Below are 25,306 nucleotides of genomic sequence, written 5' to 3'. Positions count from 1 at the left end.
CTTTTTGTTGCAGTGAAAATAAAAGAATTTCAAGAGATTTGTGTGGACGCTGAACAGTGATAGTCAAATGAGCAGTTTTCCCCTTTTGTAATTGTTTCCAAAGAACAGTGTAAAAGACCACAATAACAATGTTGAAATAACAAATTTAGCATTAAGAGGCACAACTAATTATTAGGGTCATAGCTATATAATTTTGCAATTAAAAGGAATTTCCTAAATAAAAATTCATTCATACTACTTTTGTTTAAAAAAAAAGAGATCACATCTTATGAGGCATGTTATGAAATTTAGATTTGTTTGAACTTAAGAAAGGTATCTTGTATCTGGAAAAATATATTGAAACTTAAGAGTTAAAGTCTAATTCACATTATTATTAAGTAAATTGGTAACCATCACTTACCAAATAACAATACATCAAAATGCCATTTGTATTACCATATTTACATTCATAGTGAGAAGGCCAGGTGTACATTAACAGATTGGAATTGTCACATGGTGCAGGGCCCCCGCAGAGTAATTCAGACAATGCAAGAAAATCAGAGTGGATGGCAGAAATGTGTTGTTTATCTGCACCAGGGTTTGACAAAGCAAAGATAATAATGAGAAGTATGGAGACTGAACATTCTCAGAAGGTAGGGGACCAAGCGTTGGGGGCAGAAGACAAGGAGGAGAGAAGAAGAGAATGAAATAAAGAAATAAGATGTGTTATGTACCTGCGCCAGCTCTGCAGGAGGAGTGCATTATGCACAGCAAATATGCACTCATGAAACATTAAAAAAAAAAAGAAATGCGTGCTTTTTGTGACGAGACTGGATGGAAGCGAGATCTGCTTTAGCCTCAAAGCCCACACTTCGTGGAGCAGAATCCAGGAGCCAGGCTGGAGCACTCTAACAGGTTCACTGCATTTCTGCAATCAGGCCTTGTTCACGGTAAATTCTAGTTATTATAAGATTTCCACTGAAGCACTTGCTTTAATCTTGTAGATTGGCTAAATATGCTCAAGGCAACATCCTGACAATATGAAATTGATGCTGTGGAAATGTTGCAAATTAGCAGATTTTATTCCCCTTCCTTCAGGCAAACCACACTGAAACTGTAGTAGACAGATGGGCATTTATCTTGTGCTTAAGCATCTCTAGGGAGGCCTTCATGTAACTTTTTTGTTTATGTCTATTAATTTTTTAACTAGGGTAATACATTTTACTAACATCTTATTTTCTTTTTTTATTTGTATATTTACTTATTTTAGTTTATTTAAATTTATCAGTACAATTTAGGTATCCATAATGATCACATTCACTACAGGGAATTGGTACCTATCTGTGATATATCCTGATTTCTCTTTTTTCCCCCCTTCCTGTCCTGTTTTTCCAGACCCACTTCACTTCCCTGTTCAAAAGCTGTTTCCATTTTATTCTTTTCTCATCTTTTTCTTTCCCTCCCTCTCTACCTTTTTTCCTTTCTGCCTGCCTTTTTCCTCCCCCTCCCTGGTTTCCTTTTCCTTTTGAACAATTTACTCCCATTTCCACTCATTTTTTCCACCTAAAATTAAACCTGCTTTCTTGCATTTTAGAAAATGAGATGTGAGAATAACAAAACATTAAAATATCACTAAGTAGTAGTTTTATGATCGTCATGGGCAACACTTTTGCATAAGATTTACATCTGTGATTTCAGAATCCTAAAGAAATATGAGCTAAAGTATCGACACCATATCATTACCATCCAACGCCTCACCGAGATAACCAATGTTTATAGGACTTCCTTTTAGAAACTTTGCATATATATTCAAAAGATTTGACTAAGATTCAGTAAAGCCTGTTCTTCCTTCTAAGCAAATCTTGAAAGGAGACATATTATGGTGTACATCATTTTCTTCTCAAGTATCTATTAAGTATTTACATTTGATTTAATCTTTTTGAAAATATTCATATTAAATCCTGCTTTGGAGCTTATACTTACAAAGGTAAGCCTCAAATACATACTTTATGAGCGCTAAAATATTGCAAAAATCTCTTGTGTTTTTAAGAAAACATTTCCAGTTGTACTAAACCCATAATTTAAACAAAATGAATATTCACACAAATATATAAAATGTAAAATTAAAAACAGATTACTAATTGTATTGAAATCACAAACATAACTATACTTTTAGTTTATTTAGTGAGCTCAGTATTAATAATTATATTCTGTGTGAAACAAATGAGACTCACATGTGTAAACACTGTATTGTCTCCCTTGGTTAGAAGAAGCTGGAGGAAAAGTGATAAATAATTATAGTGCTGATTTCTCTGAATTCAGTGAAGAGAAATGTCTGTGCTAGTATTGTTTTGACAATTAAATGCAGGTATCTTGTATTCTGAGTAACTTTTCTGAAGATGACAATGCATAATATATTGACCATTGTTACCCTCTAATCATCATGTTTTGAAATTGTTTTTTCTCTTTAAAATATTGACAATTATAATGATTAAATCTCAGTAAGAATTCTTGTACCTGTTGTGTAAAGTGAGCCACATCTACATGTTTCATCTTTTCACTTTGTTCTAGGTGTAAGCATACTCTATGGTTCAACCAAACTATACTATTTCTTATTTGTTCATAAACATATGCTTTCCCCATTTGCTTATCTTACTATGTTTCTGTTAATCCTATAGCCATTAGGACTCTTTCCCACCTTTTCCAGGGAAAACAATAATCAATAAATAATAGATTGAGGAAAATGTTTGCCCTTGTTCTTTTTGTGCATGCAGTAAGACAAATGTTTAAATCACAAAATGAATTGAGACAGTTCTTTCTAAGTCTTGATATCATTTGAAAGACAATGATGCATGGAGATAATATTTTAGGAAAGAAATTCCTTTAATTTTGTGATACATATTTTGTTAGCATTTAGAAGATTGGACAAACAGGAAAGAGTTAATCTACATGTTGTTACAAAACTATATAAACTGCTTAGAAAATTCATTTTATGCTGGAACTATTTCTTTTTCTACTTCTTTTCCTCTTCTTCCTTCTCTTCCATTAATCTATTAAACTTTATAGAATAGTTCACAAATAGCATAATGCCCAGATATATAAATATGTAAATAATTATAGTCTTATTTTTGTTGTTTTAATATCTTCTTTTTCTTCCTTATCATTTATGTAACTTATAATGATAAAGGAACAGGGTTTGCCTGTATAAAATAGGTTTCGTATGTAATTGTTAGAGAAAAGAGTGTATGTACAATCTTCCCCACAATTATAGGGCTTCATTTACCTTGGGTACATAATTAATTCATAATTATAGAATGTCTTCTTTAGTTAGTTTTTCATCTGTAGTCCTTTACTTTTCCTACTAATCATAAAAATAAAACATTGATCTTCACTTGGAAATTGTAACTGCGACCCATCTCCTTTGTAAACTGTTTTAGTAAATCTGAGGCTAAAAACCCCTTTGACACGTAGTTTATTTCCCTGCTTTATGGGACTACAGTCCTTAGCCTTCGGTTAAAATCCACAGGTCTTCAATAGGGCATAGACCCTCTTAGGAAAGATGTAGATATGGCTCTCCAGTTACCTACATAGAAAACGAAGACAAGTTGCATTTATTAAGAGCTACCTCCCATCTCTTAATGCATAAGATAGGTTCTATGAATTTTGATGAAAATCAGGAGTTGTATTTGGTACCTAAATATGAGGAGGGGAAAAATTAACTTGTCATATGCCTTTCCAGTACCTTGGGAACTGTCCATGGTTCTGTAATTGCCTGGTTTATACTCCCTTTAAAAAACATCCTCTAACCTAAGAGAAACTGGTAGCATCAATGAAACAAATTAGTACATATGTTGAAACATTTTGGGAACAGTTGAATAGATAATTTGAGGAGTCATTTAAACTTTCCTCTACTTCATATTTCTCTATCTCCTATTTTCCTCTCTTATTGTCCCTCTCCTTTATCTATCATATGTAAGTTCATTTTATCTTCTCCTGAGAGAAACCATGTGATGTTTAAGCTTGTGTGTCTATAGCTCATTTAGATTAGCTATTGTTATTCTCTGAATACTTTGTTATGAAATTTTACTTTTATTTTCATGGAAATAGAAGAGTTATTTTTACATATTCTTTATTACTACTTACTTGTGTCACATTAAAATAAAAATATCTAAAAAGCCACCCTCTGAAATGTGATAATCCCAAATGACTATAATGAACTACCAAATACCTCTTAAACCTTGAATTTTTAAAATGACCTTAAGCATTTTTGTTGAATAATTCATTACCTCTTATAAAATGTAATTTATACACTGTATCTTCAGAAATATTTTTTTTTGTCTTTTTTGTTTTTATCGGTACCAGGGATTGAACTCACGACTGCCTGCTTGCAAGGCAGGCACTTATGCCGCTGAGCTAAATCCCCAGCCCCTTCAGAAATATTTTTAAATAAAAACAAAACAGAAAAAACTGAGTGACTGAAAATCCAGTGCATGTATTCATAAGGTAGGAAATGTCATGATTTTTCTGTGGCTGCTGTATTGTCCTGTGGGATGCAATACACCTCTAGATTTCTTGCTTCTTCAAGATTGAATATAACTTGTAGTTATAGTAGCCATTAATTGAATTTTGGCCTCCATTTATATTCTCATTAATTTTAACAAACATGCCAAATTTCTTTCCATAAAACATCATATTTATCTCATCACTATATAATTCAAAATAATTTACATTATTCAAAAAGTATTTAGTGTCTTCATTATAAGCACTATGACAAAATACCCAGGGACATAACAGCACATGTCCTATTTTTGGAGGGTCTATAGACTAAGATCTTCCTTTAGAGCAGTGACTTTTGAATGGGAATTTGGATTTACATCCACCTAAATTCCAATCAAACTCATAGTAAGATATTGATGCTTACTGTGTATAAGTTATTGACAATTTGGGGAGCTAATTTCCTCACCTTTAAAACAATGAGGATGCTAATATTTACTTATTTGTTTCTTGTGAATAATAATAAAGTGGTGAGAATTTGGACCATGCCATATGCTTCATGTTCAATGAATGTTAAACATTGTTATGGTCTCTCAATTTCTAACGATTGTGATTAGTTTTCTTACAATTAGGGGAACCTGACTGCCAATCTAGCTGCTTTTCCTTCAATATCTTTTAAAAGATATTTATGATAATCTCTATTAGAACCATTTTGTACTCCTTTCCCCAAGATACAACTTTGGACTGTTATAATAAAAACTGAGATCCTTTATTTGTAAGAGAAAACAAATACTGCATGAAAGATTGTAAAGGGATTAAATTCCCCACAAATGTAAATTATTTCAGATCCCTCAGAATAGTCTTTGTGGTGCATGTTCTCTTCACCAATGTCCAGGCTGACTGGTATGCTTTTGTGTTGAGAGAAATTATAGTAAACTATGCACTTACGGGTCCATTTGTACTTTTCTGTATTCTCGTGTGTTGTAATTTTGGACTCTGTTTTTAAAATTAACTATTGGCAGTGGGGGTGGTGGCACAGACCTGTAGTCCAGCTACTCTGCAAGCTGATACAAGAGGATGTTGGGTTCAAGCCAGCCTGGAAACTTTCAGGCTCTATCTTAAAATATGGTTGGTGATGTAACTCAGTAGTAGAGCATTCTGGGTAGAATCCTGAGTGCCCCTCGCTACAGACACAGACACACACACACACACACACACACACACACACACACACACACAGAGACAGACAGAGAGAAATAAAAATTTGTTGGCATAAGATTTATATAGTTAGGCGTTTACACTAACTTGAATTTTATACATACCAAGAAGAAGAAAAAGAGACTGTGCCCATATCCTTCACTGTCTTTAATGACATTCGTTATTCTTTTCTCCCCTGTGACTCAGCTTTCTTTACAATAGTGAAATGTTACTGTTCCCTCGTATTGATTCTGACCACTTTAATGTGTTTTAAATCAACTAAATTTTGGGAATCTTTCATCTTACCATAGTATTTTTTTTTTATTTAAGGAGAAAAAGACAAAAACAGAAAAAGGGTACAAGTAATACAAAATTTTAAAAATAAACAGTAAGAAATCACTAGGTAATAGATTACATATTCTCATCTTAGAAACAGTTGTTCAAGTTACAAAATTGAAGCATATAAAGTGGACTTTCAAACAGTGAGAGTGCAAACAGTTTTGTTCAGTGATCCAAAAAAACTCAGTAATATGGTTATCTATCTTATACACTTAAACATACATGCAGTTACAACCTTTAGAGCACTTTCTTTTCTTTTCTTTTTTGTACAATGACAATTACACATTTTGGGTTTTATTACTCCCACAGTTCTTATTACTTTTTTTGAAGAGAGTAAAACCAAATGCGACATATCAAAACAGAGTCAGTCAAATCAAAAGGATGGACATAATAGATAATGTAAAAACAAAATATAAGGTGATCAACAATGGTTACCGTACTGCCTCTTGCTATTTTAAGAAGAATTGCCAGTTATAATAAAATTGAACAAAACAGTAAAGAATAAAACCAAAGCATTGGAAACATTAAAGGACTTTAAAAGAAGATAATTGTCAACCAGAATGGACGTCATAATGAATCCTATTGTCTTCACACTTTTGCCTATACTTTCGAACTTGGTACTATCAAGCAAAGCAGAATAGGGGAAAATCAGTCAAAACAAGATGGTGAGGGCAATACAGGGTTTCAAATCAAGTTAATAGGAAATCAAAGTAGGTTACTATAATGTATCCTGCTATTTTTTATTTATTTTCCCTTAATTAAAAAGATAAAAAGAAAAAACTAAACAATTTTAAAAAGAGGGGGTTAAGATAAAAGAGGGCATAACAACAGAATAGCGCAGGTCAAAACATGACCATTTAAGCAAAACAGTGTTTCACCACAAGATATCCTGACATAAAAGTGGTGAACTAAGCTAGTGAATACTATAATTATTCAGTCAGAATATTGACAGATTCTGCCTGGTTTCTATATTCAGGATTTTTATGATCTGTATTATTTCACCATTCAGTATATTTTATGGGCTCTACCTCTTAAAAAATAAAATGATAATATGATCTTTTACTCGGACACTGCAATGAAATAGGAATTTTCTGTCAGTTGAAACGCAATCAAATGAAATAGGTACAGGAAAGTAAGTTATATATATTATATATATATATATATATATATATATATATAATATACAGACATAGTACCATATACAATTTTTAAAGGACGAACACAGGAAATATCTTAAGAAAACTTTAATAAACAGAATGTAATATTTTCAGCTATTCACTTTAGGTTCCAACTAAGCAAATAATTAACCTTTTTGTCACTTTATATTTCTATTTTTAAGACTTATGTTTAGAAATATTATATACTGCCTCATACCAAGAATAAGTCAGACTCTGAAACTAGGCTAAATTATTCTTAGGGCTTAAGAAAATCAAGACTGGCTTCACAGATTCCCTGTGAGTGAGGCAGAGAAGGGCACTGCTTAGTGTATGGGTTTTGTAGGCAAACTGCATTGTCTAAGACTAACTTTGCCTGTCCTAGGAAAAGTCACAATTGGCAACTGAGATTATTCCAGGGTACCCAAAGGTCTCCCCCCGCCATGAAAAGAAAATTATAGAACATTAATGTTTAGACAAAATCTTTCCTTTTTAACCCTGTCATTTTTGTAACGTTCACGCAGTACTCCAAAACCGAAGATTATACATTAAAGAATGAGGAATTCAATGTAGAAGGGATTGAGAACACAGATGGAGGTTAAAGGGATGATGGGAGGCAGCAAATAAAAGAAAAAACACAGAAGTCTGTGCTAGAGTACATTGGCTTTAGGTAATTAAAAAAGGGGGGGGGCACTTATGATTCTAGATGATTCTCATCGGATGTAAGCCAAACCCCATCATCCTTGCCCCAACCAGATAAGCATCCTGAACTTTTTCATGTTGTAACTTATGCCTTATCATCTGTATGACACACACATTTACCCTGTGTCTGGATAAATTGTTGAAGCTTTATTTATTTATTTTTGAGAATTTAAAAAAAGAAAGAAAGAAAAAGAGAAATACCTGCTCTTGGGATCTTTCCTTAATTCAGAATAATTTCATAGCACAATTGGAGATTACCATCTGAGGAAAATCAGCCTGTCACTAAATGCGTGGCTCAGAACAGACCCTTTCCTGTTTACAGAAAGTGCAAGCACCCGGGGCTTGAAAGGCAGTGGGGAGAGACCTGAGTAGAGTGAGACAAACAAGGTGCAGAAAAGGATTCCGAAACCCTGAAATAAATTACATGTTTGCACAGTTCTGACACTGTTTATCGTGAGCCATATGCAGACAAATGGGAGTCTGCGGGGAGAGTTTCTATATGCAGTCACGCGGGCACAGCAGTTCCATAAAACATACCTTCAGAAATCCCCAAATCCACACATTGGTGAGAAATTTCTCTCTTGCTTGATTTTGGTTGCTCTCATAAGTAACCTTCATGAAATACCTTTGTTTTCAGAAGATTCAGGTGAACAGAGACTTGAACTCAGAAAACTTGCAAGGAAGGCTTTAGCCTCTTGCAAGCCAAATACTCTGAATGCTTTAGCACTGGCGGAGCTTCTTGGTTTTGACTGACAGCTTTGTTTTATCATGCTTGATTTTATTGTCTTAACAAAAAAAAGTAGTAAGATCTAAGGGACCAATAAAGCCCAAAATGTGTAAATTTTGTTGTAATAAAGAGAGGGAAAGAAAAGTGCCCTGAAGGATACAACAGCAAGGGTGTTTAGGTGTGTTGCATAGAAGACCATATTAATAGTTTGGATTGGATTACTGAACACAACTGCTTGCAGTCTCACTGTTTGAATGTTCTCTTTGTGTGCTTTGATCCTGTGACCTGAAACACCGTTTCTAAGATGATAGCGAGTAATCTATTAACTGGTGATAGCATACTAGTTTTTTCTTTTGTTTTGTTTTTTTTTTTTTTTTTTGCTTTTCTGTAGTTCTGAATTACTTGTACCCTTACACTGTTTTGTTTTGTTCTGCTTTTTTTCTCTTTTTCCTTTTAAATAAAATATTTTAAAAAAAGAACTGTGGGAGTAATAAAACTCAAAATGTGTAATTGTCATTGTACAAAAGAGAGGAAAAGAAAGTGCTCTAAAGGATATAACTGCATGTATATTTAAGTGTATAAGATAGATAACCATATTACTGAGTTTTGTTGGATCATTGAACAGAACTGCTTGCAGTCTGTTTGAATGTCCATTTTATATGCTTTAATTTTGTAACTTGAGCAACTATTTCTAAGATGACAATATGTAATCCATTAACTAGTTATTTCCTACGGTTTATTTTTTTCTGAAATTCTGTATAATTTGTACCCTTTTCCATTTTTTTCCTTTTTCTCCTTAAATAAAATTTTTTTAAAAAGTAAAAGAAAAAAAAAAGAAGAAGCGAATGCAGCACGTGGCTGTGCAGAAAGTTAAAGACAGATGCAATGACCAAAGTTTCTGGCAACAGTTTGATTTCTCTTATATAAGGAAGGTAATATGCCTTGCAGTTAATGTAGGACAAGATTGCTCTAGTGCTCTCTGGCAGGCTAGCGCAGACCCTTTGTGTATTGTATGCATGATTTAGAAGAAGCTGTGTCAGCACTGATTTATACATTGACAGCTAAGGATAATACAGTGTGGGCAAACATACAGCTCACCCTTTTACAGATTAACCTGAAGACTGCATTAGGCAAATTTGATAGCATTAAAAGATTTTGCCAATTTGTCTAGAAACAATTTCTCTTTTGTAATGTGTCAAGGATAACATTCCATGCCATTGTACTAATTTAAATGTCTTTGATAAACTGTTGGAGAGGTTAGAGAATAGGAGTGTAGGTACATGTTTGATATTTAAAATAAAAAGGCTATTAACTTATTTGTTAAATGAATTTAATCTGTAAAAATCAAAAGTACTCAAGAATGGATTTGTTTTCTTGGAACCACAGCAGCCATATTACACCGTGAAGCTTTAAAGTTTTCCTGAAAAAAAAAAATTGTGCTTTTGCATCACTTCTTAACATGTAGGAATGCTTTAGGCTCTTATGGTAGCATCAGTGGTAGGTATTATTTGGGGGGAAAGCCTAAGTTTATAAAAGCAATAAAATTATATCTTCTCTGGGGTGTACCTGTTTTTATATTGCATGTCCTAGAATACCATTTGCATGACATCAAGGTAGACTTGTGTGTGATTGTGTCCCCAGGAGACCTTAAAAATGAGATGTATATTTCATGAGACGTTCTCTATGCACATAATTTCTGAAGTAAGGAATCTGAATGGAGCTCTCTGAAAGTCACCCGATTAAACTATAGCACTTTTATTCAGCAGTCTTACAAGAGAAGCAGCTACTTTACAAGAATGTTTAAACAGTTCTTTAAGAACAGAACTCAAATATGAATTAGCCCCTTTGGTGAATTCTGAACTTGATACAAGGACAAGAGTCTTTTGTATTATGATCATAATCTTATACCTGTATATCTGCATTCCCCCAGCAGCTCATGTACAACTGACAGCTCACCTATTATGGAAAACATTTCTATCTCAAGTGAAGCATTAAGATACTTTTTCTTTGCCTGAATAACAATATCTGTAAGTATCAGGCTACTAGGTTTAAACAACTCTTTGGCAGAAAGAAGATAGTATATAGATATATCTTGGTTACTTAGTTGTTAATTTCAACCAAGCAGTGGATTAGTCTAAATATGGAAGTTTTAATTCCAAAAGAAAAAGTAGAGAAAGCAAACTCAACATTTTGGAACATCTGTCTTTTCCTCTCCACCTTTCAGTTTTTAGCATAAAATAATCTGCTGGAGAAGATTCTTTTGTTTGAGTTACATATTATCTAGAAAGAATTATATGAATTCAAAAATTTTACCATATATATGTATAGTAGTTTAATAATAAACTTGTGTATTTCCTAGGGATTTAGGTCAAAATTACCACCTGTGAGGAAAGTAGAAATTTTATTTTTTTCAAATAATTACAAATATATTTTCTTGGAGTATCATTCTGAAATGTTCTTGACTGAAAAAACTGCTACAAATACATTGTAGAGAGCTTGAATTAGGAGAACTTGTATTAGGAGAATAAAGCTCTTTACTAGCAGACAACTGCTAACTTTCTAAAATGTACTCCTGGTTGGGACGGGCAGCAAGATCTATGGCTCACCATTTCTCCTCCTTGATTTGGAGTTTTGGAAGGAAAACTGCTTTTACAAGAAAGAAACCTAAAAGTAGTCATGTTCTTTCTTGCCAAGGATAGTGAAATTAACATGCAGCTGGGCTTCTCTGATAAATGGATTCTGTTAGGTCACTGAGGGGTGCATGTGACATTAAGTGATTTACAGTCCTTTACCTTAATGAAATTGTTTCAGCAAGATGACGCTGAAAGCTCTTAATGGATAGCTTTTCTTGATGTAATGAAATTGCATTCCTATGGCATTTAATATAAGGTGCAGTTATTATTTACTGGAGCTTTCCAAGGGCTGCTATTTGTACAGACAGTTCAGAACAAAAAGATTTCAGTTAGCGGCGCAGAGAGAGGCCAGAATGGTTTTTGACATTCTTAAGCAGATGAGTGCGCTTGCGAAAGCATTTCAGTTAGTGCGGCCAGAGCTTCGCAGAGCCTTCAGCAGTCTTCCTGTCACCTACTCTTGCTCCTGTTCATTCCCTTTACATATATTCTTGTAATCTGTTTAACAGGCAGCTGGATTACAACCAGATCAGCTGCATTGAAGATGGGGCGTTTAGGGCTCTCCGGGACCTGGAAGTGCTGTGAGTACTGCTTATTTCTCTTATTTCTTTAACAGGAGCTTTGTGTCTGGAGATTAGTAATGTGGAGGTTTATCTGTTGGCTTAGGACATGTGTCAAAATGATCCCCTAAAAAAGCTACCTTAATACGAGTACAGAGTTGAAATATTTATGTGCAAAATCGTGTGTTTCCTATCTTTATATTTGGGCAAAGTTGCATGGTTAAAAAGAACACTCAAATATTCTCCTTATAATAAAATACTCCCAAGGAGGCATAGGATTTGTGAGAATTCCCCAAATGGCTAAATGTTCAGATAAAATCAATTTTGTTCAAATAACAACATAAAAAATAGGCCTCTTAGTAACTGATGTGTTGATATATTCTGTACTTGCTATGGGAATACAAAGATGTTTTCTCATTTAAAATGTATTTCTTTTTTGTTTTTTTACGAGAACTGAATGCAGAAAATCTTTGTAGGGTTATTTTTAAATCTTTCCATTCTTAACAACCTGCTCATTATGTCTGTTTTTTAAGTCATTACTACTGAGTTGTACCACGAACAGACTTGAATTATATATTGACATCCACTTACTTACTGGGTAGACATAGCTAAAAAATTGGTTAGAGGCAACTAAGTAATCTCTATTGAAATTTTTTGTTTTATTTTTAATTTTTTCTATATGAAAAAGAATTTTATGACAAAATAAGAGAAATAATGTACTATGTATCATTATCCTTATTGACATTTTCCTTTGTAATTTTATTGAAATATTTTAATAAAATAAATTTTAATCAAAATTATGCTTATGGAAGCACTCTTTCTGCCTGTGTGCTCCTGGATACTTTTTTTTTCAGTCAAAGATTTACATTTCTAGATTTTAAAATGTACTCACAGATTTCCTTCCTGAATAAATATATTTTCATCTGTTCCATTTTATCCTTGACACGATCTGGTTAAAAACCTAAAACTGAAGGAAAGGTGAAGGAGCTTTTTAATGTTTAGTTCATTTGTTAAAAATTATCCAAAAATCATCAACTTCTGAAAGGAAAGAGATGAATTTCATTGCTTTTTAAATTAATTGTCAGGAATAAAACGTAATTCTGAAAAGAAAAATCCTTTACTTTGAATTGCTTGTTTTAATAGCATTATCCATATGATTTTAAATTTCTTGCTCGTAACTGAGTAGAGTTTTTAGGTGTACCATGGACTGAGCTACTCACTATTTTCAAAACCGTGTGTATTGTTACTGATGTAAATTGTGAAATATAAAAATACACCCTGCTGTCTAAGTACAGCAAGCTGACCTGTTTCTGTTGGTAGTAGTCTAACTTCTTTAGGAAAAACTTTCAAGTGCTTTTCATATACATTTATTGTGCAATCAAATTTTGTGTTGTATATTATAGCCACTTTCAAGATACAAACCTCATTGAGTCACTTCAGAGTTGAGTAATTACAATACAACTGTGCCTTCATGGTACTGGTGTGATATCAAACCGTAGTCAAAATCACTAAACTTTGTATGTAAAAAGACTGTGACAGGTTACTTCAATAAAAAGAGCCAAACAAGCCAACAAATCTGTTACTAAAGTATATTTAACTAAAAATATGAAAGTCATTTTATAAAAAAATTGCTGAATATTCTGGAAAAATTAAATCCAACAAAGTATTACTCTTTTAAATTAAAAGCTTAAATTCTTACTAGGTACGGAAACACTGTTTATTCAATATACATGTACATTGAGTATTTTCTGTGTATTTCTGGATAGTATAGATAAATAGTTACAGACAGGAAAACATTAGACAGAGAACCAAGAACTGTTTAGGCACTGAACTATTTAACTACAAATAGAATATATATTTACACATTTTGTACACCTGAAACCATTATTTTTAAAAACAGAGTGTGGAAATACTATTACTGTCTACATTTTTGTCATCTTCCCAAAATACTTAAAAGAGGTGATTTTCATAGTATTAGACTAAAAATCTAAAATGTTGACATTTTAGTCCTCATTAGAGGACTTTAATAAGTAAGCCCCAAAGAGATACACATCATTAGGAGATCCTGTTTGCTGAAGAAAATAATTTAAATTTCCCCCTGATATAAGGAAATGTGAATGTTTTCATTTCACATTTGCATTTAACATTTCATAAAATCATGAAGATATTATCTTCATACATGATGCTTTTTGAACCTTAACACTTCAAACATTTTTAAAAACTGATGAAAATAAAAGCAAAATTCGATAAATAATGTGCAGAAAAGACTGGAATTTATTACACTGAAATCTTTTGCAAAGTACATAAAAAGTTTGCCTATTACATGTTCATAGAATGCTTCCAGGACAAAAGCTATCTGCTTGCTTTTGCATTATGACTCTAAGATACGTGTTTTGTTATATGGAAATAAGAAGGAACAGTACCTTGCACATCACTTTAAATTCCAGGTTACCTGTGTTTTAGGTTTTATTTTATTTTAATTCTATGAATAATTTGTGAATGTGTGACTCTTTCGAGCCCAAACAGGAGATGTTAGGTAATTATTCTAAGTCACTGGTGAACATCTGTTAACTTTGTACACATACTGTGGTAGAGAGAGCAAATAAAATCCAAGATAAAAAGAGAATTCAAGAGTAGCTGAAGACAGGGAGGCAGTTTGTCATCCACAGAATGGGCATAATTTAATTGCACTGAAATACTGATTCATACCCATTAAATGGTACATTGTATGCTTGCTTGCTTGACAAAGGGAACGAGAACATCTAAATCACAATGTAAGTGCAAGAAGTACTCGATGACTACACAGACGCCAGTTTTCTACTTACACACCAAGATGTCTTTTTTACTGGAATATGTTTTCTTTACAAAGAAAAATCTAGTAATTGAGTACATAAATAAACATACGTACAGAAGAAATTTTCACATATAAGTAAATATGTAAGTTTCTGTTGCTTTAAAATAAAAATTGACTATAGCCAAAACACACATATGTCATCATATTGCATTGACATAATATTAATCATTATGAATTTTAAAAATAGTGTTGTGAGTTGTATCTTTCAGTCACTATCAGTGCCAATATGATAGGTCACATCAATATTCAATAAAATGCTAGTAAGATAAGTTATTTATTCTGCTGCATTATGCAAACTAATATTTTGAGAAACTAAAATAGATACAGGCATCAGCACTCAATGGAAACTCCTTTTCCTGGAAATATACAAAATTATAGTTTAAAAATTGATGCGTATCTGCAGTATATGAACTGATTCAAAAATGTATCCTCAAGGTCACATTTAGAATACTCTAACGAGTTTAACCACATTAAGTCAACGTAAATTTTGAAGGTGGAAAAAAGGATTATTTGAAACATTGAAATAAACATTGAAATAACTAGAGGGATGAATGAGGCATCCTATCAAAATTTAAAAATTGATAAGATTTAAAGATATTTTGTTTTTTCCTTTGGAGAAGTTGGTTTGCAATAAGAAAATCGTTCAAGAGTTCCCTTTTGAGCTTCTGAATAAAGTCTGAATGTGGAAAGTGAATTGATGAGGGAGAGAGAGTAGCAGTACACTGGGATGATGACCAATAAGTGCATATTTCTGAAAGAATCAAGGAAGGTAGGATCCGCAGTCAGGGGTGAAGTTAAATACCGTGACAGGTTGTGCCGATGCAGTTGCCTGTGGTGGTCAGACCAGGAGCACAAGTGAAAGAAGCAACCTAACCGCAAAGACAAGCAACGGGTGAAAGAAATGCACCACAGATGTTTGTGGATGGTGAGACTTGGTAAACTGGCAGTGATACTCTCTGTTGTCACAGCTAATGTTCAGCTCCAAAGGACCGTCTTCTTGTTGCTGTGAGAAGAGTTTCAACCTGACTTTGCAAGGGAAGGTAGAAGTCGATCTCCTAGTTTTCAGATACCCACAACTAGGTCAGATAATTCAGAGTCTGTGAACCAAGTCTGTTCAGGTCAAGCAAAATGCATTCTCTTTAGGCCAGCTGCGCATTAGGGGTACCAGTTGTGCCATACAAAGTGTTCTTTGGTTGAAGGATTTACACTTCTCACTAAAGTTGGGCACATCAATTATAGACCTAGAACATGCACTGCCTCTCTTTACTACCTAGTTTTGCAATGTGTGAATGCCACAAGAACAAACCTCGGAGTCTGAATTAAATTTTACAGGAAACGTAAGTCTGTAACAGAGGACTGGCATGCCATTTTGGTGCGTGTTATATGAGAGTCCAGAATTTTCTGGTGCTTACGCAAAATGAATTTTTCCCCAAACAATTTTACATACAATTAAGTTATCCTGATATTTGAACAAAAATATCATTTCTTTTTTTTAAAGTTATCATTTCTTAAGATTTGTTTTCAATCTATCTTTCCTCCCTAAAAAATAATTATTAATGATAAAACTAACAGTGTTTCTGTTGAGAAAAAATGAGAAACAAGAGAAGCAAACACATGTTTTACTTATTCTTACCATGAATCTCGTGACCACCCACCTTTGCTGGCCCTGGGGGAAGCATAATTGCTACCACATAGCACTAAAAAAAGGAGCAATACACCGTTTTGTAACTAACCACTTAAATTTCTAATATACTACCAGCTCAAACAGAGCATCCCACATACAGAGGTAAGTCTTTCTACCAAAATTTCAACAGCAGCCAGTGCCCATAGCAAAAAAACAATTAGCACTGTGGTCTCTCAAGAACTGAAAACAGTGATCTGTATTGTTTTTCTGAGATTTTACTTTAAAAAATTAATTCGTGTTCATTAATTTATGAATGCTATTACACACAGTGCCTCTGTAAGAAGTTGTACCATTTTCTAGCATGACTGTGCCATGTTCATTCCTTAACCAACTTTGTAAGTAGACATGCAGGCACACAATGTGTGTAAAGTCGAATGAAAGTTACGCATGTAATGTTCTCACCACAGTCATGAATTTGTTACCAAGGTTGAATAAGACTGAATGCATTGAAATTTATTTACAAACAAAAATTATAACCTCATGTATTAAACAGTGCTTTCTTTATGCCATCTCTACCAGTTACATAATATGTAATAAAACCACAAGAAGTTTTCTATATATAAATAAATAGTGATGATCTATGTTTTTGTTTAATGTTTCTATTTTTTTTATTCTACAGCACTCTCAATAATAACAACATTACAAGACTTTCTGTTGCAAGTTTCAACCATATGCCTAAGCTGAGGACTTTGTAAGTAATTAAAAACTAAAACCAAGATGAATTTAATTCATTAAGAACATTCCTTACTGCTCCTAGTAAATAAAGAATGAGACTGCTGTGAGGTTCGTTACAGTGTAAAGAAGAAAATCACAACTCACAAAAATACAAAAAAACAGTATTTTCCTAAATGAACTCTTAATTCTGAAAACTTGAATCATATACATTAAAGTAAGTTTGCAATAGAAAAAAGTATAGAACATTTACTTTGAGCTATTGTAAAGGTCACATTTCATTAAGAAATAGAAGACTCTTTGATTGGCTGTCAGGAATGATAAATGAGAAATCTTTATGATTTTATTACTGTACTCTAAGCAGACCTAATAAAGCTACACTGGTTCTCTAACAGTCTTTGTATTGTAAAAATCACTGCATCACCCTCTAGTGCTTCTGTAATTAAGGTTATGCCAGCATGTATATTTAAAAATAATTTTTAGGGGTTACCGATGAACGTTCAGATTTTTGGAGAAAAAAAATGATTCCCTAACAAACTATTAGCTACAGCTATCTGTTATCTCATGAAGAAAAAGTACTCCTTAAATCCTAGGGTGGGAATAATTATTTTCCGAGGTAAGTCTTACTGGAACTGGATTTTCAAAAGTAATTCTCATTTTATGACAGCGTATAACTAGAAAAATATTATATTTAATTTCTGTCTGCAAAAAAATCAATTAGATTGCTAGCTTTTCAGTGAATTCTAGAATACCAATCTCAAAATCATTTTCTTCTCAATAAAATCAAATCATATAATCAGTCATCAGAGTCCCTTTGGAATATGATTTAACAAATTAAAGCATTTCTAAAAATATATAGTTTTGTCTTCCAGGGGCTATCAGATTGAGACTAATCTGATGTAATTAATAGTCCAGTTCACTGAATATTTTACACAATTAGTTTCCCATTAACTTTAGCTTATTTTTATTAGTATTAGTACATGCTTGCAGTACATGATTACATACATGATCATCCCATGGTATGGGCTGGTATGTGCACAAACAGAGGTAAATTCTTTTTCTTAAAGAAAAAAATTGAGCATGCTTCCAGTCTTGGCAAAATAAAACCACTGAATCTTGTAAAATGATATCATCAGGGCCCTTATTTTCCTGCAGGAATGCACAAGTTCGTCTTAAGAATCAGCTTTTTAAATTTTTATTTTCTTCTTTATTTCAGCTTACAGGTTTTCACTGTGTTGTGGTAGGTTTAGATGGTCATATTTAGAAAAGAACGATGTGGAATGCACTACTGCTTCCAAAGGATAGCGTTTTCACTTTTAAGCAAATTGAGCCTAAGGTCACCTGCTTTGCCTTTGTTCAATGCTATATGCTTTCTGGTTTTTATGCAAGACAATCTATTCCTTACCCACAGGCTCAAGGAGATGTAAAACAGTCATCTTTAAATTCCTTTGCTTTGGTCAGTGCATGGCTCTATAGTGTCACAGCTACTTAAAAATTACATTTTTATAGTCCAATTATCTTTCTGGACTAAGTTCCATGTTTTACTGTGCATTACTGTTATTGGGTTAGAATTGAGCACATCAGCTAAAAAAGACTAAAATGGTATTACAGTGTCACAGATGATTCTGGGAATGATGCTTTGATTTATAGCTTTGGATGTTCCTTTCTTTAGTTTGAGAAACATAAAAGCCAGTTTGAAGTCATTTACCTAATTTAGTGCATACATTTGTCTGATATTTTATTAATGAGGAAGTGCCATTTGCCACTTGGAAGCAATCCACGATCTTGCATGGATCCTGCCAACGAAGAGGGACTCACTTAATTCCTTCAGTGCCAGCCACTTTCGCCTTTTAATTTCAGGCTCTGCTCGTTGGGGATGGTTCCCAAGAGCCCAAAGCAGCTAATCCTTTTTCTGAGATTAAACAAAAAGAAGAGAATCAGAATAGGGGTGTGAGAAAACCATTTGATATTGAATTATTATTCTGCCTTGTTCAGCAAAACGTGACCTGCTAAAAAGATCTTGCAAGCAGTTCTGTAGAGACTAATAACAGCAGAACTGATATTTCATACTGAGTCGCAACGTTTATTAGCCTGCCCTCTGCCCCCACCACTCACTTCCTCCAGCCCATTCCCCTGGCTCTCTATGCTGGGACTGCAGAGCAATTTGCCCCAACTGATGATTTTCTCTTTACGTGTTCAAATGAATAGGGGCAAAATAATCATGTGGTCCTCTTGCACATGAAATACTTACTTCTGAGTATTTACCTAAGTAAAAAGAGACTTGATTCTGTGGTTGTGTGACAGTTGCATTAAAATAATTAGACTGAAATTGGCTGTTTCATCTCCTGTATAAAAAATAAACATTTGTTACTAACTGATGATTTTTTCCATTTCTGAAGTAACTATTTTCTGTGTTCTTGCTTTGAACCTCTTTCCTCTCCTTTAGTCGGCTGCATTCGAACAACCTGTACTGTGACTGCCACCTGGCCTGGCTCTCCGACTGGCTTCGCCAGAGGCCCCGGGTGGGCTTGTACACTCAGTGCATGGGGCCTTCACATCTGAGAGGCCACAATGTAGCAGAGGTTCAGAAACGAGAGTTTGTCTGCAGCGGTAAGACAGAATGAAGAGTTACGTTAGAGTATCTTGTGCTGTTGTTTAGCCAGATGTGAGGGATGAATGCTTCAAATGCAGGGCTGCTGGCTAATGTGCAATTGTGTGCTGATCACGCTCTGGGGACCTTTATGCAGGGGTGGTAAAGATGCATTCTAAGGCTTTTGTATATAGTTAGAAATTGCCACTTACTTATACCTGAGATTTTTCTAACTTACAGAAAATTCTTTGATTTTAGTTCTAATTTCTACTCATTTTTTTCCTCTGTAAGTAACAATTTGTATCCACATTTATATTAACAACTGAAAAATGATTGATTAGCTAATCCTGGATCCCTGCTGTGAAGTTAAATAATTTCATCATAAATGCCAAGTGATTAAATATTTTTCATGTGCACAAATATAATTATTCAAATCTACCTAAAATAAATGAGTGTCTTAAAAAACAAAATATAGAAATAAAAATGCAATATAGGTTATGAAAGATTTAAGTACCTAACAGTCAGTTCTGTACACTTATGCACCAATCTTAATGTTTCATGTATGCTGCCTCATCCCAGTCCCTTCAGAACAACTGTGTGAGCAGTGTAATTTTATCTCTGTACCAGAGATTAAAATACAATGAAAAATTGTAACTTCACACAATGCTGTAACGTGTACACAATGTGCACATGTATATTTATATGTTCATGTATTTATGTATACAAATCTCTATGGATATGTAGTATATTTTATAAATATAGGACTGGTTCTGCTTTAGATATATCTGTTCAAAATGTAATGGAGCAAAAAATATATGTCGTGCTCATTTTTTAATGTATATGTAATATAGTTGGCTCTCTCTATCCATAAGTTTTATAATCATAGATTCAACCATTACAGATAGAAAGTATTTGAAAAAAATTGCGAATGTGTACAAATTTTTTCTCATCTTTGTTTCCTAAGTAATTCAGTGCAAACTATTTGTATAGTACTTACTCTGTCTTAGGTACTGTGAGTAACCTAGAAGTGTTCAAAGGATAGGGAGGGTGAGTGCAGTTTGCATCCATATACTGTCATTTTATAGAAGGGACTGGAGCATCCTCAGATTTGGGTGTCTATGGGAGTCATAGGACCAGTTCCCCAAGCATCCCAAGGGGATGCCTCACAAATAGTTTTTTAAAGGAACAAAGAGCTGTTGCTAGTACTTGACTCTATCTTTTAGATGTTTTAATAAATTTTTCCATTCTTTTTAAAATTCCCTCCTCTTACAGTGCCCTGGAATGTTTTCAGTAGGCCTGATTGTTTTTTAAAAATAAAGCGATGGAATGACTAACAATTCACTACTAACCACTTTTTTCTCTTTGCTTTTTCCTTCCTGTTTTCTAGATGAGGAAGAAGGCAAGTTCACATTTCTTTTTAAGCCTGAGAATACTATTGTCTAAAGGAAAGGGAGTAGAACATGGCTCACAGCCTTTTCTTGGCACAGCCCCAAACCTGGGTCCTTCCCAGCGGCTCTGTAGGCCGTCCCTGCTCTCCTAGAGAGACCGTGGCTTTGCAGATTCCCATTTGGTGCAGCCCACAGGCATTGTGTTGTCCATAATTCCCATCATGAAGTCTAATTTCAGTTGATCTTGTTTCCAAATTTTGGATTGTCAAAACACCTGGCTGCAGTTTAAGCAGTAATGGTAAAATTATAAACAATATAAAGCCCAGAAGAGGATCACATGGATTAACAATCCTGATTGACACCATACAAGTGAATACAATGACTTTAAAGAAAGTAGCTATCTTGAACCTATCCAGGCATCAAACTTACCATTATCTAATTTTCACCACTTTTATTGGCCCAGGATAATATACTTTGAACAACATTTATATCTACCAACACGAAGTCTGTCCATGTTACTCCTTTTGGACACAAACTAAATTAAGCCACATAAATTTGATGAAGGCCAAACTACTTCATCTTATTAGAAATGAATGTTGATTAAGTTGAAATTACTGCTTTTGGGGAGAACTCAAGAATAATTTGGAATAGAATTCTTGTCTTAAACCTAAATTTAGCCTCCTCGCAATTTTGTCGACTTTTAAAAATTACCATTTTTATGAACAGTTTCTAAAATCTTATTTGCTTCATTTAAATATTGGCCTAAAAATAGAAATGCATGCCTCCTAAGATACATTTCAGAAATATAGGACCATTTTATGAGAAATGAATGTGTTTAGAGAAATGTATTTTTGTTGCAATTTCTGTTAACTGAGCTAAGCCTATGTGTTTTACTATTCCAAAATTCAGGAGGAAAACTGACTGCCGTTTGTCTCCTTTAGGTCACCAGTCATTTATGGCCCCTTCTTGCAGCGTTTTGCACTGCCCTGCTGCGTGTACCTGCAGCAACAATATCGTAGACTGTCGTGGGAAAGGGCTCACCGAGATCCCCACAAACCTGCCAGAGACCATCACAGAAATGTATGTGCCCTGCAATTCCTTTTTGTTTTCCTCCATCTTTCCAGCAAATCAAACCATGATTTTCCTTAGGACACTTTAGATTTATCAGAGGCACTTCTGATCGATTACCTTAGACAAATGTTCTTTTCAAAAGTGTATTGACCCTTAACTCTGTTTAATTAAGTGCCTTCAGTGGCTAACATTTTCTTTCTTTCTTCTTCTTTTGTTTATTTATTTATTTGCAAAAGTAGAATTTAAAGGAATGCATTAAAAATAGTCCTTTTTCTTTTCTTAGGTTATATTTTGAAAAAACAAAAGAGTATTTTCCTGTGTGTATATTTCCATACTTTCCTGTGTGTATATTTGTTATTATCACTTGACAGGTTACAGCTCTGGAAATACACAGAGGGAGGCAGCTGGGGGTGAGTTAGCCAGAGAACCAAGATAACTAAACGAGGCACCACCTTACCAAAGGCTTGTTTTAAAGTGTAGTTTTACTGCTTTGTTTGAATGAACAGTCCAAAGCCAAGTATAAGAAACATAAAATGTTACGTGCAGATTTTTTAGTTAGTAAGGGTTAGTTTTCCTGATTTAGTGCTTAATCTCCATCAGTGGCCACATTCTTATGACAAAGTATTACATAGGTACTTTGTATGCAGCTACTAAATGCACATCTGTGTCCTTGCCAAAGATAGATTTTGTGATAAAATAGGTCACTTAAAGTGTAAAATGGAATGCTTTTACCATCCTAGAGAAAGACATAGAGAAAATGTTTTCCTCAGTACTCACTGATTAAAAAAGCACCTCAAACCACCCAGCCTATCCTATTGTTTTTCAGACCATTTCAAAATTGCAATTCAGTATAGGTTTTTGTGTGTATTTTGGGATGAAATAATAAAATATGTATTTTGACCTTCTCAAAGGTCAATACACTATCATATTTAAAAGTTCTTAGCAATCTAACTTTTTTTCTATAGTTTACATGAGAATTTAACTGCTTTAATCAACTTTATATGCAAATAAGCTTCGTTTACAGGACCTGCCACCGTTATTTTAAAGAATCTAGTATGTGTTTCAGAGTGTTCTTTGAGCTTTGGAATATAAGATAGATTCGTCTGTATACGCAAGAACTTATGCAGATTTGACCAAAACACCAAATAATGTATGTACTCAGTAATATTATTCAAAACAAAATTTTAATTGATGAAACACTAAACTGTTTTTAAATATTTTTATATTTGAACCTTCAAAGAAGAATGAGGGATGGTTTTCGAAATGGTAGGTGACATTCCTTGGAAAAGTCAGAACAAATGCAGAAGTGGCATTATCTTTGAGAGATTTGGGTTTGAACCTTCTTAGTGTAACAGATTCATGTGAGGCATCAGAGAAAATATTGTTCTAAGGAAGGCATCTCTGTCAAATTTGAAAGCCAGGGATTCCTGAAGGCATTTAAGCCAGTTGGACTGTACTAAATGCAATTAAAAAAAGACAACAGAAAACAGGCTAACGTTATAAACAGGAACATAGTACAGTCATTTTTAGTCATTTACAGTCATATTCAGGCACGAGCATTTAAGTAAATAAATATCATCAATTCTCCAGTGCTTCTATGTTACTAGAAAATTTAAGATACAATTTGATAACTCCGAAGTAAGATTCAAATAAAAAAATGTTAGAAGACACGAACACGTACACTTGAAGATACTGCAGAGGGCATAGAGCACAGGGAAAATGCAATGGTTCAACAGAGTCAGAACATGTTAGCTGAAATCCCAGCTTTACTTGCTACTTTAATAATTCTGAAGTCTGTGGAAATTGTTTAGCCTGTGCACTGTGTCTTTATGTGAAACTAAGGATTATCATTTGAAATGAGCTAATTAACATGTAGAACTATAGGGACTAGAGTATACTAATTGATCCCCAAAATAATGCCTCAATCAGGAAAGCTTCCATGGGGAAATGGTATCAGAACCCAGCCTTGAGAGAAAGATAGTGAATGGAAATGGAGAGAGGAGAGAAGGCCTTCAGAATTGATAGGAGATTAGGAGTATCAGTCCACCAGAGGGCAATATGAGACGATAAAAAAAAAGGAACTCAGTTTGACTGGTCTTTAGTTCTTGAATGGATACAAAACATAACAGTGAAAAGAGCCTGGAACCAATTCATGGAGGGTCTTAATAGTACAAAATATTATACTTTATCTGCAAAGCATCGAACCTAGGAGTTTAACATGAATGTTCCTGAAGAAATTGCTTTAAAATTGTTCGTTAAGGTTTTGGCAAAAAAGAGAATGCAATGTAGGAGACCTCTTAAGTGGTCTTCCACTGATCTTTGGAGATAGCAAAGAGCTTGAGCTAGTGGGTAACAGAGGGGATGATGAAGTGGAACCAGGTAGAGTAGTTAGTACAGAAGCAGAAGTCATGGCAGTTGGTGAAATGAGCTTGTAACAGAGAAATGTAAACCAAAGATTTCAGTCGTGACTGATGCCAAGGAGATGGTTCTATCACTGCATGTAGGGGCTGAGGAGCAGCACCACACCTGGCAAGGAGCATGATGGTGAGGCCAGTCAGTGAAATACTGAAATTTCAATGGCACCCTTAGAGGCTGTAAAATAATGTACTCTATCATACTTCTGGAGTGGCACAAGAACTGGAGGCAAGAATTTTGGAGCAATTAGTATAAGAAAAAGCAAAGTTTATCATTAAATGACCAGTGGAAAGGAGAACAAGAGCACAGAAGCTCCAAATCCAAAACAGAAACAACAGAGGGCTGGAACATAGAAAGTAGAAAAAGACATCCAGTAGCAATGAGCTGCAAACACAGATATTACTGCTAGTGAGCCACACTTGGGATTTGGCGAGTGTATTGTTCTTAGAGGAATCAATTTTGATAGCAAACCACTTCTCAGAGTTAACAAAGGAAGTATTCTGAATATTAGAGCAAACCGACATCGGGCAGTAGGAAGAGTTTGAATAAGAATTCTTTTTAAGAAAAGGCAATTGTTGCTGTAAAGAGCAGATTTTAAGATAGAGAAACATCCAATCAGAAAACCAGAAGGAACATGAAGAAAAGAATGTGAGAGTTAAGACAATACGAGCAGTATCATTGTGAACATAAGAAAGAAGTTGATCAGATCAGATTACCAGAAAGGATTACAGAAAGCTATTGTAGGATGAGAAAGAAAAATAAACTGTAAGCAATTTATTGAAAGCAAAGTGAGACATTTAAAGTGCTTTCCTCTTTGTAGTCTGTTTTACTTTTTATCATAACTTTGTAT

At 34.0% G+C, this 25,306-nt stretch overlaps 1 protein-coding gene across 3 annotated transcripts in view; it reads left to right on the top strand.

The window, feature by feature from the left end:
• The window catches only part of Slit2 (slit guidance ligand 2), a 345,916-nt gene that overhangs the window by 204,707 nt on the left and 115,903 nt on the right, over positions 1–25,306 (top strand). For all 3 annotated transcript variants that reach the window (XM_063230084.1, XM_063230083.1, XM_063230085.1), the window contains exons 6-9: positions 11,732–11,803; positions 16,940–17,011; positions 19,439–19,602; positions 21,912–22,050. In XM_063230084.1, coding sequence (XP_063086154.1) covers positions 11,732–11,803; positions 16,940–17,011; positions 19,439–19,602; positions 21,912–22,050 — 447 coding nt within the window. The remainder of the gene's footprint in view (positions 1–11,731; positions 11,804–16,939; positions 17,012–19,438; positions 19,603–21,911; positions 22,051–25,306) is intronic.

Source organism: Cavia porcellus, unplaced genomic scaffold, assembly GCF_034190915.1.
Source record: "Cavia porcellus strain 051 isolate PalLab524CR breed Dunkin Hartley unplaced genomic scaffold, mCavPor4.1 scaffold_18, whole genome shotgun sequence".
Lineage (NCBI taxonomy): Eukaryota > Metazoa > Chordata > Mammalia > Rodentia > Caviidae > Cavia > Cavia porcellus.
This window is presented reverse-complemented; position numbering and strand designations above follow the sequence as displayed.